Here is a 14319-nt window from a genome sequence, read left to right as displayed (position 1 = left end):
TCTGAAGACGACTATTCCACTACCTGCTATTGTCAAAGACGTGACCAGGAAGGGCACCGGAACTGAGCGCTATTCTACTCTAATATAAAAGTATAGTACTTTAAAATCTGAAGTGCTGGTGCTCACCAAAAACCAAAACCAAATACTATTGAATGGCTCTCTAAAATTTACATGAAGGTAAACCGAAGTGTGTAAAAAAAAAAATTGTCTAGAAGGGACTTCAGCTTTGAAAAGTATTAAAATGTGAAGTGTATATGGTTTAGGTGGCCACGGATTTTTTAAAATCTTTGAAAGAGGCACACCTAGGATAAATATAAATATGTACTACACTGAACAATGGCAATGGTGTTATGAAAAGCTGTATTATGCAATGAAAGAGAAGTGGAGCAAAATTAAGGCAAACCTTGCAGATCTCAGATGTGATATTTAGAAAGAGAAGCATGTGGTGGGAATTACTCTTTAGTCTTGAAGTCAATGTGGAAGAAAACATCTCTACTCTTCATAAAATAACTTTTAGTTTTACTGTGAACAAAGAAGCAAGAGCTTGAAATGACCTTTACTCTCCGCCTGGAGGGTAATTTTTATACATTTTGGATGACAAACAATTACAATAATGTATACTGCCTAAAACATTGAGACTTTTCCTACTACTTTTTGGCTTTACAACCTCACCTCAAAGTATTTTCTCTTGAAAACTTGGAGTTAAGGACCACTAAGCTGGTGGGCAAGATGTGATGTAGCTAGGAAGCTTCTGGTATTCTTTCCATTGTGGCCAATATGATAAGAGTTTAAAAACTAATGTGAAATAAATACACTTATTTCTTGTTGGAATATACTTTTTTGTTAAATATATAAGGCAATGTTTACTTTAGAATTTTTATTTGAAACCCAAACTCAACAAAACAATGGCTGTGGGAAGAAAGTTAATCATTTACATTTTGCTAGGTAGCCCCGAGTAGTAGATTTAAAAATATTTAGCAGTTTCTACTGTAGTTATAATTGATGTTACCAGAAAAAGTCAGAATATGTTTGTCTAAATTGACCCCTAAGGTATAGTTATAGTTACATTTTAGTTTCTATAATTTTTTCATGGTAATTTTATTTTCAGTGAATGTAGTTTATGGAAATATTTGCAAATTTTTATTATGAAGCTGTTTTTTAAGTGAAGCAAGTTTTAGGGAATACCTGTTATTTCCTTAAGAAAAAGAACAAAGCCCCCTCCTTTGCCATATTACTAAACAAGGCATGACCTTGGATACAGTTTATCTACCGCTGTAAATATACTTAGTTATTTTGAGATGTCTTCTTTCAAAGAAAATACCTATATGACAGGCTTAATAACTAACATATTATGAAGCCCACACAGAATGATCAGATAACAAAATGACATAACTTTCAATGGCGTATTAGCTGATGAGAAGCTACACAGTGAAGCACAAACCCGAATGCTAGACTGCCTGGTTTCAAATCCCAGCTCCGCCACTAGCTGTTACAAATTTGGGAAAATCATTCCCTCCTTATAACTCAGTTTCCTCACCTGGAGTGTGTAATAATAACAGCACTTTTAAGGCCCTTAACATGTAGTTCCTGGGACATAGCACTATAGAAACATTGGTTATATACAAATAAATGTTTTAGTTACATCGTTTTGCTTCCAAGGAAAGAGCCATTTTATGCTAGCACACAAAAGAATCCACATTGGGTAGTAAACAAGACAAGAGACTAATGGGAATTCAAAATCAGACTCACTGGATAACTAAGCTTTGTGAACACTGGCAGTGAAGGTAAGTTTGAAATCTAGGGGGCTCCATTGACTGAGCAAGAGGAGTTTGTGAGACTCCACTCCTGCTTTGCTGGTGATGTGATTCTGTTCAGTCTGTGTGTCTGCTTTCTCCTGTCGCACTATCAGTTGACTTCCTCTGCTTGCTAGTAGTTTCTGCTCACTGATAATTTTAGCCAGCATGGATTCAGCCAGGCCCTGACTCTGAGAAAGAATCTTATTAGCTCAAAGCATTGATTTGAGCCAGGACATTCATGTCAAAGGAGTCATCCACCTGTGGAGTGGTTGTCCTTGTAACAGTCACCACTGTAGCCCCAGGACACTGTTGGGGGTGGCTGGGTCGTGTGGATGTACCAGTGGCCATAGGCGTGCAGTCATGGTGATTGGCACATCTGGTATAATTATTCATACTGTGACCTAGAGGGCCTCAATATGGAAATATGGATATTTATATCTAAAGAATACATATGTAGGAGGGAAGAACAATAACAAGTACATGAATCTTGTTTCTATTCTTATATCTGCAAAGCATCTTCTGAAACGTTACCTGGCACCCAACAGGAAATAGTATTAGCTGTGAACAGAAATTGCAGACAGACAGTGGTTCCTTTCTGCTGAGAAAGGGAACTTATTTCACATCTAGAATTGGTTTATTGGATGTACAGAAATTTTAGGGAGATGCAGAAATACATTTTACATTTTGAAGCATCGCAGGATACTTTTAAGATTCTAAACTTTAGTCATGTAAGAGGTTTGAAGGGGGACATTGTGAGCTGAGTATTTGTGTTAAAAACTCATAGTGCTTAATGTTGCCTTCACTTTGATTTTTATAGCTTTTGACCATATTTGGAAATTTTCTAGAGAAGCCAGTTGTCATGGAAATTTTCAGCCTACATTACAGCACACTAGTGCATATGTTTAATACGGAGCTGGATGTGTGTAAGCAATTGTATAATGAACACATGAAACAGGTAAGTGGTGGATAAGGTTGGACACATTTACAATATCATTTAGGCAGATAATGACCATCAACTAGAACTCTATGTGATTGTATCTAAAGATTAGATATAGGCACTACATTTTTGTGCTTTTATTTAACTGGTTTCCTCATGGAGATGGTAAACTTGCTTTAGGACTGTAACTCTTCTAGTAGTCAAGTGATTAAACACATATGTTTTATACTACTGTGAAAATACCAAAATGAAAAATTGCTTACAAGGTTGGAAACCATTCTGACTAAATGTCCCCTTTCTTGCTCTTCACCAAAATATCAACTTGCAGATTGAACGTGGTCGTGTAGTTCTTAACAAGAACATGCCATTTACCTCAGGAAATATCAAATGGGCCCAACAGGTCCTCCAACGACTTCAAATGTTTTGGTCAAACTTTGCATCCCTCCGTTATCTGTAAGTAGTTAAACTTAGGTCATGGCAAGTTATTCTAATGGTATGGGTGACGTTTTATATAAGAGAGTGAGCTGTTCATATTAGCACTTAGGAAGCCATTGCCCTGTTCACTTCTCTCACTGGTTGGGTTTGTGGAGAGGGATTCATTCCCATGGTTTTGGAATATTTCTAATGGGACTCTTAGAATTTCATATGCTTACATGTTTTCTGGTCCCTTTTTCTTTTCACTTGTCCTTTCCACCCACCATGTTTGGAGTTTCTTGCTGTTATTGTTTTTCCTTTTTCCAATAAATAACACTGCTTTTATTATGCAGTCTTTGTACCTTTTTCTTCTCTTCATAGGAGCCGGTAGCTTGTTGCTGTCAACATTTAGTAAAATCTTGAGTTTCATTCATCTTATAACTTTATCTTTTAAAGCAAAAGCAATTCGTAGGTGCATAATTTGGTCTTGACTATTTCTCTTCCTGGTTGTTTATAGTGCATTATATTTTATATATTATATTACTATACAATTATTAAGCTGAACTCTATCTAACATATGTATAAACCAGTAGAAAAACCTTATTCCTACAGATTTTTGGGCAATCCTGATAATGCTTTAGTTTATCAGAAGTACGTTGAAATGACCACTTTGCTTGATCAATTTGAAAATCGTATCTATAACGAATGGAAAAGTAATGTGGATGAAATCTGTGAATTCAATTTGAATCAACCCTTGGTTAAATTCAGTGCCGTAAATGGTCTTCTCTGTGTCAATTTTGACCCAAAGGTAGGGATTTGATTTTTTAAGATGATTTATAAGTGCCCTTTTTATTATAAGCATATTTCTGATATTTCCAGTCATTTGTAATTTACATTTGGGAAAATGTCAGAGTTGCGAGGACTATAACTGTAAACAATTTCTTGTAGGTCTTCGTTGTAGAGATTTGTTTCTCAAATTCTACTAATTACTCTATTAATTTGTATTGTAATTATTTCTTTACCACCCCACCCTAACTAGATAATGAGCCACTGAGAGTAGCATCCGTTTCATTGAATCTTTATGCTCTATGTTTCTAGTTTAGTGTGTGGTACTTGGTGACACTTAGTGAATGTTAGCTCAACTGAATTGAATCATTTGTCTTTACCAGACAGTTTCTGGCTTAAATATATTCATAACATACACCAGTGTTTTAGTTAAAATTTTGTCATGTAAGTTAAGATTTGGGGAATCAACAGAATACACAGAATGAAAGACGTGTCACATTTTTGATGAGCACTGGTAGATTTTAATTTATTGTCATTTCTTTCAAAGGGACTATAAGCTTGTATATGGGAATTAAATTGATGGTAATTTTAAAAAACATAAAACATATTAATATAAAAAATATCAAGTTAAATAATATCCAGGATGAATATTATCTTTATTGAACAGGTCTTTTGTTATTGCATGGTAAATCATGTAACAAAGGAAATTTCATATATTTTCTCAATTCATTTTCTCATAATTTCATTACATGTTATGTAACAATGGGACTTTGTTACCATTTATATATGTGTATATGTATATAATTATACAATATGTACATATATTTAATCAATACTAGATGTGCATGTATATATGTATGTATATGCATTGTATATATTTTAAACAAATGATGTCCAAGTCTGGCAGCTTGCTAGATATGAGACACAAAATAAGTTTTCTTTTCTATGTACCACCATGGATACGCTTTAGGGTAAGGGGCAAGCTTATAAGAATATCTGTTTGTAATTTCCATGACAAAACACAAAATGCCTTAAACATCTAGCTGAATTTTTAGGGGATGAAGATTGTACATTCACTATTAGTGATTACCTGGAGTCTCTCATGGCAATCCAAATGCATGCCTAGGAAGTGGGAAATTTGGTATCCTCACTGAGTTGGATAAGCATACTCTGCGCCCAAATTCTGATCTGTTTCTCTAAAATATGTACAGAAAACAGTTGACTTTATTTTGCTAGTAAAACTCAGCACACATACCTAAATATATGACTTAGTGAACTGAGGATTCCTTCTACTTTCTGATTTCATAAAACCAATTAATAGAGACTGATTTCTTGAGATGTTTTAGGGATAATTCATATACCTTTACCATATTATGAATGTATGATTTTTGTTTTTAAAAAGTATATGAAACAAAAGTCTATTTACCTTGATGATTTGGAAATATAGTAATCCTTGGATAACATCTTAAGTATTTCAAGTTAAACTTGAGTTAAAATAGAATGACATTATGAAAATATGCAATAATTTTAATAATTGTATTTTAATAGCTAGTGGCTATATTGAGAGAAGTGAAATATCTTTTGATGTTGAAGAAACAAGACATACCAGATTCAGCTTTAGCCATCTTCAAGAAAAGGAACACTATTTTAAAGGTTTGTGGTTTTTGTTAAAAAAGGGTACTAGGGCCTATTATGAATATAAATATTTTGAATTTTAATTATTATATAGATCTATATGACATTTTTACACCTTTAAGACAGAGAAAATAGCTAACATATTTGGCACTTTTTGTTTTGGGGTTTTCTTTGTTCAGTACATTGGAAATCTTGACCTTCTGGTGCAAGGGTATAATAAGCTCAAACAGACGCTCCTGGAAGTTGAATACCCTCTGATTGAAGATGAGCTGAGGGCTATTGACGAGCAGCTGACAGCAGCCACAACGTGGCTGACGTGGCAGGACGACTGCTGGGGCTACATCGAGAGGGTGAGGGCGGCCACGTCCGAGCTGGAGCACAGAGTTGAGCACACACAGAAAAACGTGAAGGTGATCCAGCAGACCATGAGGGCCTGGGCCAGGTGTGTGCTACCTCCCAGGAGAGAGCACAGACGAGACGCAGCCTTCACCTTGGAGGACAAGGGTGATTTGTTTACAAAAAAATACAAGTTAATCCAAGGAGATGGCTGCAAGATCCACAACTTGGTCGAGGTAATGGCTTTTAACTTTCCAAGATTTATAGATCTTTTCATTGAGTTCAGAGAAAAGCAAAAATACCTAACCTAATAATGTGGGACTCTTTTATCAAGCCTGAAAGAGCTTTATGAATGGTATTGTTAGGCATTTAAAGTGGGGGAATTTGTGCTACTTGCCTGCAATTTCTGTAGCCCTCACTACTCTCATTCCTGAGGGAAGAGATTAGAATGTGAGATGTGTTGATTAAACAGAAAGGCTAGTGATAGAATCTTTATCTTGTCACAGTTGCATCCTCTTTTGGATGCTCCTAATAGCTACTACTGTTTGTTGACTGCCTCGTATGTGCCAAACACACACCTTGCTTAGGTCATCTCAAGGTACCCTCTCAACCATCTCCTAAGGATGGCAACAATAATTACTCTCCTTTTAACAAAGATTTGAGTTCCTACAACAGTAACAGGCACTCATCTAGGGTTATGAATTGAAGAGAAGACAGAAAACACGCACACACACACACACACACACACACACACACACACACACACACACAAAAGGCAGAAGGCAGGAAAATAAAAGCAAACAACACAATGCCCCCTCCCCCCCCGCCGCCAACCACCACCAAATCCTTTATTTCATGGAGCTTACACTCTAGTCGGAGGAAGTTAGCAAGAGAAAAGAACAAATAGGTATGTCAGTTGTAATAGGAGCAATGATGAAAAATAGAGCAGAGCAGGTGGGATAGGGAGTCGCTTGGGGATAGGGTGGTTGGGCCGGCCTCTTTCCTAAGATAGTATTTCTGCAGAGAACTGACAGGGAACAAAACATATGGATATCAGGAGAAGGACGTTCTGGAGAGCCAAAGTATAGACACTTTGAGGCGGGAGCAGCCTGGCCTGTTCCAGGATCAGTCAGCAAACTGGGATCAGAATTTGCAAGGGGAGTGGTAGTAGAGGATGAGGTAGAAGAGACTAATGGTACATTATGTGGGGTTAGCAGGCTGTTATGAGGACTTTGGATTTTACTGTAAGGGGAAAGAGCAGCCAGAGACTTTCTGCTCAAAGGCTTTCCCTGTGGAGGGTAAGCCACAGGCAAGCAAAGCAGTGGTTGGCAGGAAGACTCTTCAGAGCCTATGCTAATAATCCAGGTGAGAAATGATGCTGCCTTGAGTCATAGTGCTAGTGATCAAGGCAGTTCATATCCTGCATATATTTTGATGGCAGAGCCAGCAGAATTTGCTTTGAGGAATCAGAGGAGAGAGAAGTCAAGGATGATTTCAAGGTTTTTGGTCTGAGTTATTGGACTGGACTGGAGTTGCCCTTTAATGATATGAGGAAGACTGTGGTGAACAGATTTTCTAGGGGAAGAAAAAAGGAGGTTTGGTTTTGGACAAGTTAGTTAGAGATGCTTGTCGTAAGGGACATTTGAGTAGACTAGAATTGCAAATGTGTCTTGTGTTCAGGGCAAAATCCAGGTAAGTAACAGAGAATTGAGATTCATGCACATATGTATGGCATTTAGAGCCATATAATTAGATTAGGAACATGTAGGAATTGTAGATAGAAAAGAGGCCCAAAAACTAGCCTCGAAGTCCTCCCTACGTCAGGGAGAAGAGGAAAATCCCACACAGGATACTGAGAAAAAGAGAGTGATGCCCTAGAAACCAATAAAGAAGGGATTTCAAGGAGGAGGAAAAGCTGAACTCTGTCCCATCCTGACGTAGGACCCAAAAATAAAGACGGAGGCTAACCCTCAGATCTGGCAGCATGGAAGTCATGGGGATGAGAAGAGGCGATTTCATATGGTGGCGGAGTGGAAGCCTGATGGGAGTGGGCTGATGAGAGAATGGGGAAATGTGAGTGGAGGCAGCTGAGGAGATCCTGAGGAGCTCTGCTGTGGGGCAAACCAACAACTGGGCAGTACCTGGGGCCTGTGTATCAGGGTAGGGAGGGTTTTATTTTTAATACTGGTTGATGTTTCAGGATGTTTGTATGTTAACTGCAGTAATCTAGGAAGGAGAAAAAATTGTTGGAAGAAAGCCATTGAGGGAATGGGATTTAATAAATACCTGTAGAAGGTGTCTTTAGATAGGAGCACGGAGCATTCATCTGTAGCACAGGATGGAGGGAAGGCAAAGGTAGGAATGTGGTGCTCACAGATGTGCAATGCTGATGATGGAAACATGGGGAGTTGATTTCTTGTTGTTCCTATTTCTTAAGGAAAAAAGGGATAGGAATGAAAGAGCGTATTTCGTGGTTCCTCTGAGCATCCTTGTTATGTGGAGTCTTCTCTATAGACCAGCACAGTCCTTAATCCATGAATACTCTCCTTTGGGCAAGGCAGACAGATCCCCCCCCACCCCCTACACACACACACACACAAAATCTCTCTCTCTAACACACACACACTCTGTCACACACACATACTCTTTTTCTCTGTATGTCACATACTCTCACACAGTCTCTTCCTCTCACATATCACACACACACACTCTCACACACACTGTTTCTCCCTCATGCACACTCTTTCACACACACACACACACACACACACACACACACTGAAGCCATCATGAAGTACCACAGTGTGGGGTAGGGAAAGTGTCCTTGGTAAAGGCTGGAAACCGCAGTCTTCCAGAGGCTGGGCCTGAATTTTCTCATGTGTAAAATGAAGGTCCTTGTCTCCAGGCTAATTCTCAGCAGAACAAGAAATAGATTATGGTTTTCCTGCTGGGAATTGTATGCAACCCATTGTCTATCTTGTCTTTGCAGTCCATCATCATTCACTTATTTGAGAAATATTTATTGTGAGCCTTGTAGGTACCCAGCACCTTTCTAGGTTTTTGAAATATGAAAGAGAGCAGACAAAGATCCTTGCTCTCATGGAACTTGAATCAAGTGAGGAGAGAGACAATAAGCAGTGACATAGTAAGTCGTGCTGTGTTAGAACTGGTACGTGCTGCAGGAATAAGATCAAATTGGAGCAGGGCAAGGGAATTCTGGAGGGTGGGGTCGAGGATGCAATTTTAAGTAGGATGATCAGAGTAGGCCTCAACCAGAAAGTGAAATTTGAACGAAGACTTGACAGAGGTGATAGAGTCAGCCAAGTGGGTCTTTGGTGAAGAGTATTCCAGGCAGAGGAGATAGCTGTTGGGCAGGAGATCCCTGGGCATGCTCAAGGAAGAGCAGAGAAGTAAGTGTGGGGGGAGTGGAGGGAGCTGAGTGGAGAGTTGCTGAGGTGAGGTCAGACGCTAAGCCGAGTGGTGAGGGACTGGCAGCTCAGGGGAGGCTTCATAGGCCTTTGTGCAGATTCTGGCTTTGGCTCACTCTGAGGTATGTGAAAGACACTGCAGAATTTTGAGATTTTGAGGAGGGGAGTAAATATAATCTGACTTTCATTCTAAAAGGATTTCTGGCTGTTGTGTTGAGACCCTCTGTAGGGAGGCTAAGGAAGAGGCAGGGTGACCTGGTAGGTTGCCATTCTTACTAGTAACCTAGGGGTTCCATATGTTCAGGCTGCTATAGCAAAATCCTCTAAACTGGCTAACTTAAAAACAGCAGAAATGGTTTTCTCATAGTTCTGGAGGTCCAAGTGCCAGCATGATCAGTTTCTGGCAAGGCCCCTCTTCTAGGTTGCAGACTGCCAGCTTCTCATTGTGTCATCACATGGAGGAAGTTCCCCTGGGCCTGTTTTATATAGGCAGTACTCTCATTCATGAAGGCTCTGCCCTCAGGACCTAATCACCTCCTTCTAAACCCCTCTTCATAATACCATGCCCTTGGGGTTTGGGATTTTCACATTCGAATTTTGGGAGGACATAAGCATTCAGACAATGGCACAGGCACATAGCAGATGATGGTGCTGGACCAGGGTGGTAGCAGTGAAAGTGATTAGAAGTAGTTGGATTCTGGATATATTTTGAATTAAGTGGAGCAAACAGAGTTTCCCGAAGACTGGATGTGGAGCATGAAAGAAAGACACGTTAAAGATTATTCTACACATTTTGTCATAATCAACTGGAAAGGTGAAGTTGCAATCTATTCGGATGGGGAAGGGTGTGAGAGGAAGAGACTTAGCAGGGAAGGTCAAGATTTCAGTTTTGGGCATTTTGAATTTGAGGTGTTAATTAGCCACGTAGAGGAGTTGAGTGGGCTATTGGATGTACTCATTTAGAGTTAATGAGAGGGGTCCAAACTGAAAACACAAATGAAGGAGGAGTGGATGGCAATGATATTTAAGCCAGGGGACTGGATGTGATCACCGAGAACATGAGTTTAGCTAGAGAATAGAAGAAAATCAAGGACTATTGGCTGGACCACCATTCTTCTCTTAGGAGACTGGGGAGAAGAAGGACCAGCCAAAGATGCAGAAAAGGAAAGGCTGAGACAGTAGGAGGAAAACCAGGACAGGAAGCTGAGTGAAGAAAGGGTTTGGAGGGTAACAGATGTTCTTACCAAAACATAAAGTACAGTACATTTGATATGCTCTAGTGGATATGGAGAAGAAAATAAAAAGAAGTACATAATTAACATGGATTTCAGTGTTTCTGTTGACTTCCAATGTTTTCTGAAATTTCTAAGAAAGTTTTAATTTTCCCATCGATGACAATTTGCTAGGACAAAGACTTTGTTTCTGTCTCCTTTGAGTACTGCCTGGAATAGCATCCCAAGGCTGCCATGACAAGGTTCACAAACAGGCTGTCTTGAAATGAAAGAAGTTTATTCTGTCATAGTCTAGAGGGTTGAAGTCTGAAATCAAAGTGTAGGCAGGGCCATGCTCCCTCGGAAGGCTCTGCCAAAGGCCTGGGTAGCCTGGAGAGAATCTCAGGGGTGTCCTGACATGTAAAGGAGGCATTTATCTGGAAGTTACTTTGTTTTTCAGCAGTATCTTAACTAAGTCATGCCGTAGACTATTTCTAGTTGTTCACTGAAATGCTTTGAATTATTCTGTGACTTTTAAGCCACCTCTACAACTGTTTATGTGTTAGAATCTGTCTTATAGAGGACAGATGATGGATTACAATTAGTTTTTTCTGTTACATTTTCTTGACAATAAAAAAATGTACTCCCCAAACTCCAAGGATTTTAAACCATTAAGATATGAATCCTGATGAAAATACATTAAAAGTATGACCAAGATATGACTAGAAATTGTCATAAAACAAGGTTTTACATTGTCATCTCAGAGAAAAATGTTAGAATTTTTTCTATTAATAAATGGATTCTCCTATTTTTGTCCTTAAGGCAAAAACTAAGAAGCTTTGAAATAACTGTTCTGAATCCGAGAATGGAAGAGAGCTTCTGCCTTGAGGGAATGTAAGCCAGCTTTAAAATGGAAATGAAATGATTTTTTGTTTCCATAAGTTGGGTCTTCTAAGTGATTATTTTCCTCTTGACTTAGCCCGTGATGTTGAACCTAGTTCTCAGGCTTCTGGTGAGGAACGTGGTTTGGGGAAAAGCTGTAGAAATATGGCCAAGGGTGAGTCAGTTCTGCCTTTTGCATGCTGCAGGTTTTCTGGCCGGTGGGATGTCAGCGAGTGGTCTGGAGTCAGAGTTAAAGATGGAGAGAAGAGAGGAGCAGGACCATGGAATATTGGGCCTGGAAGGGACCTGAGTGATCATTCAGTTATCTAAAGCTCTCCTTTCTCTTCCTTTCACTGCCTTTATCCTAATGTGCTGAAGATACAGCATTTCTCATCAATGTGACTGTAGTGAGATAAACTGGATCTCTTGGTATGAAAAAGTGTCTATGAGCATGACAAGATGGGAAAGGTCCTACTCTGGGAGGTCAAGAGGGCTAGTTTCTAGTCCTAGCTCAGCTATTAACTTCCTACTAGTGTGATGCTGAATGTGTATTAGGTCTTTGTTTTCATGTCTATGTTAGTCTGTTTTCATACTGCTGTGAAAAAAAAGAACTACCTGAGATAGGGCCATTTATGAAGAAAAGAGATTTAATTGACTCGCAGTTCCACATGGCTGGGGATGCCTCAGGAAAGTTACAATCATGGCAGAAGGCAAAGGGGAAGCAAGGTCCATCTTACATGGTGGCAGGAGAGAGAGCAAAGGGGAAGAAACACACACTTATCAAACAACCAGATCTCATGAGAATTCTGTCACAAACAGCAAGCTGGGGGTTGAGGCAGGGAGTCTGCCCCCATGATTCAATCACCTTCCACCAGGCCACTCTCCCAACATGTGGGGATTATAATTCAAGATTAGATTTGGGTGAGGACACAGAGTCAAACCGTATTAATATCTTTAAGATGAGGAGACTTAACAAGATGGTTTCTAAGGATTTTTCTTCAGCTGTAAGAGCTATACTTTTCCCTTTTAGTGCCTACAAAGGGGCCAGGGCAGCTGTGTCTACTTTCCTAGGATATGTACTGCACAACTCCAGGGGTGCATGTCACATGATTACACAGATGTGAATGGTTCCACCTGGCTGGTGGGCAACACAGCATTCCTGAGAAGGAGCAGTTCTTAAATTTGTTTGAGAGCTAGGGTTCTCTCATCTCTCCCCTGCCTTATTAGGATCTGTACTCACCTCTCTAGTTCTGATTCTTGCTTGAAGTGTACACCTTTGCATCCTGGATCATATATCCATAGTAAAGAATAATCAAAGAAAACAGTATAGTCCACCTTACAATTAGCTCTTATTCTAATGTCACGTTATAATCAGCTCTTATTCCAATGTCTCCTTTGCTCTGTGCTACAGTTCCTCCCTTGGGCATCTGCTGTCTAATCTGTATAGACTATGCAAGTTTAGCCACTCAGCCTCTCTGGAATCAACTTTGCTGCCCACCTGACCTTTTGAAACCTGTGTCTCTGGGCCAAGACACTGCGTGCTCAGCCTGTAGTGGTCCTTAACCACACCTCTGTCTTCAGGCCCTATTTTGCCCCAACTGGCTTGTCCATTATGTCACCCAAACTCTTGGGAGACGCTAAGGTGCAAGAAGCTCATATTGTTGATGCAGGAGGGGAGCTTAGAACTTCCTTAGTCCAGTGTTTTCCAAACTGGGTCTATTCCACAGGTTGCTTATCATAGGTGGTTTGCAAAAAAAAAAAAAAATTGTGCTTAAACAAGGTCTGAAAACATGAAGGTTTGTTGTACAGATTATTTTATCACCCAGGTATTAAGCCTAGTACCTACTGGTTATTTTTCCTGATCCTCTCCCTCCTTCCAATCCTCACCCTCCTTTAGATCCCAGTGTGTGTTACTCCCCCTCTATGTGTCCATGTGTTCTCATCATTTAGCTCCCACTTAAAAGTGAGAAAATGCAGTATTTGGTTTTCTATTCCTGCATTAGTTTGCTGAGGGCAATGGCCTCCAGCTCCATCCATGTTCCTGCAAAGGACATGATCTCATTCTTTTTTATGGCTGCATAGTATTCCATTTATATATGTACCACAATTTCTTTACCCAGTGTATCACTGATAGGCACCTAGGTTGATTCCATGTCTTTGCTATTGTGAATAATGCTACAGTGAACATACGTGTGTGTGTCTTTATAATAGAATGATTTATATCCCTTTTGGTGTATATCCAGTGATGGGATTGCTGGGTCAAATGATATTTCTGTTTTTGGGCTTTGAGGAATTTCCACACTGTCTTCCACAGTGGTTGAACTAATTAACACTTCTACCAACAGTATATAAACATTCCTTTTTCTGTGCAACCTCACCAGCATCTGTTATTTTTTTGACTTTTTAATAATAGCCTCAATGGACTTTAATAGAATAGGTACATTGTGAGTCTCCAAGAATGGCATAGAGTACACAGTACTTCCCTGACTTGATAATCTTCAGATGTTCCAGAACGGTGTTCTCTGAAGGACCAGTTTGACAGATCTCTTTATTTATAGAGAAGGCCCTGGAAGGCAAAGCCTAAGGACACAGAGTTAGTGACAGAGCAAAAACTACAGCCCAGGTCCAAAATGTCTAGAATTCATTGGGAACTAGTGTATTTCCTGTCTGTATCTGAAGATAGCAATCTTCATAGAGAACTTTCCTTGAAACAACTTTTGAATGTATTTCATGTGTGAACTTAATGTTCTAAATTCCTGCTTAGATCTTTGACATCTAGCTTAAGGTTCTGCAACTTAGTATTTGAATGTTCCTGTCTTGTGCACAAAAATGCAGTCTCTTCTTTTACAAACTATTTAAATGGAAAGTTTTAGTTTTTATGCTAATTATTTGTT

At 39.4% G+C, this 14319-nt stretch overlaps 1 protein-coding gene across 1 annotated transcript in view; it reads left to right on the top strand.

The window, feature by feature from the left end:
- DNAH11 (dynein axonemal heavy chain 11) overlaps window positions 1-14319 on the top strand; it is a 363007-nt gene that overhangs the window by 42732 nt on the left and 305956 nt on the right. The window contains exons 10-14 of the mRNA XM_058446556.1: window positions 2614-2751; window positions 3062-3186; window positions 3760-3955; window positions 5482-5586; window positions 5748-6140. Coding sequence (XP_058302539.1) covers window positions 2614-2751; window positions 3062-3186; window positions 3760-3955; window positions 5482-5586; window positions 5748-6140 — 957 coding nt within the window. The remainder of the gene's footprint in view (window positions 1-2613; window positions 2752-3061; window positions 3187-3759; window positions 3956-5481; window positions 5587-5747; window positions 6141-14319) is intronic.

The sequence above is a fragment of the Hylobates moloch genome, unplaced genomic scaffold (assembly GCF_009828535.3).
Source record: "Hylobates moloch isolate HMO894 unplaced genomic scaffold, HMol_V3 SCAFFOLD_1, whole genome shotgun sequence".
Taxonomy (NCBI): Eukaryota; Metazoa; Chordata; class Mammalia; order Primates; family Hylobatidae; genus Hylobates; species Hylobates moloch.
Note: the sequence above shows the minus strand (reverse complement) of the source record. Positions and strands in the feature narration are given on the sequence as shown.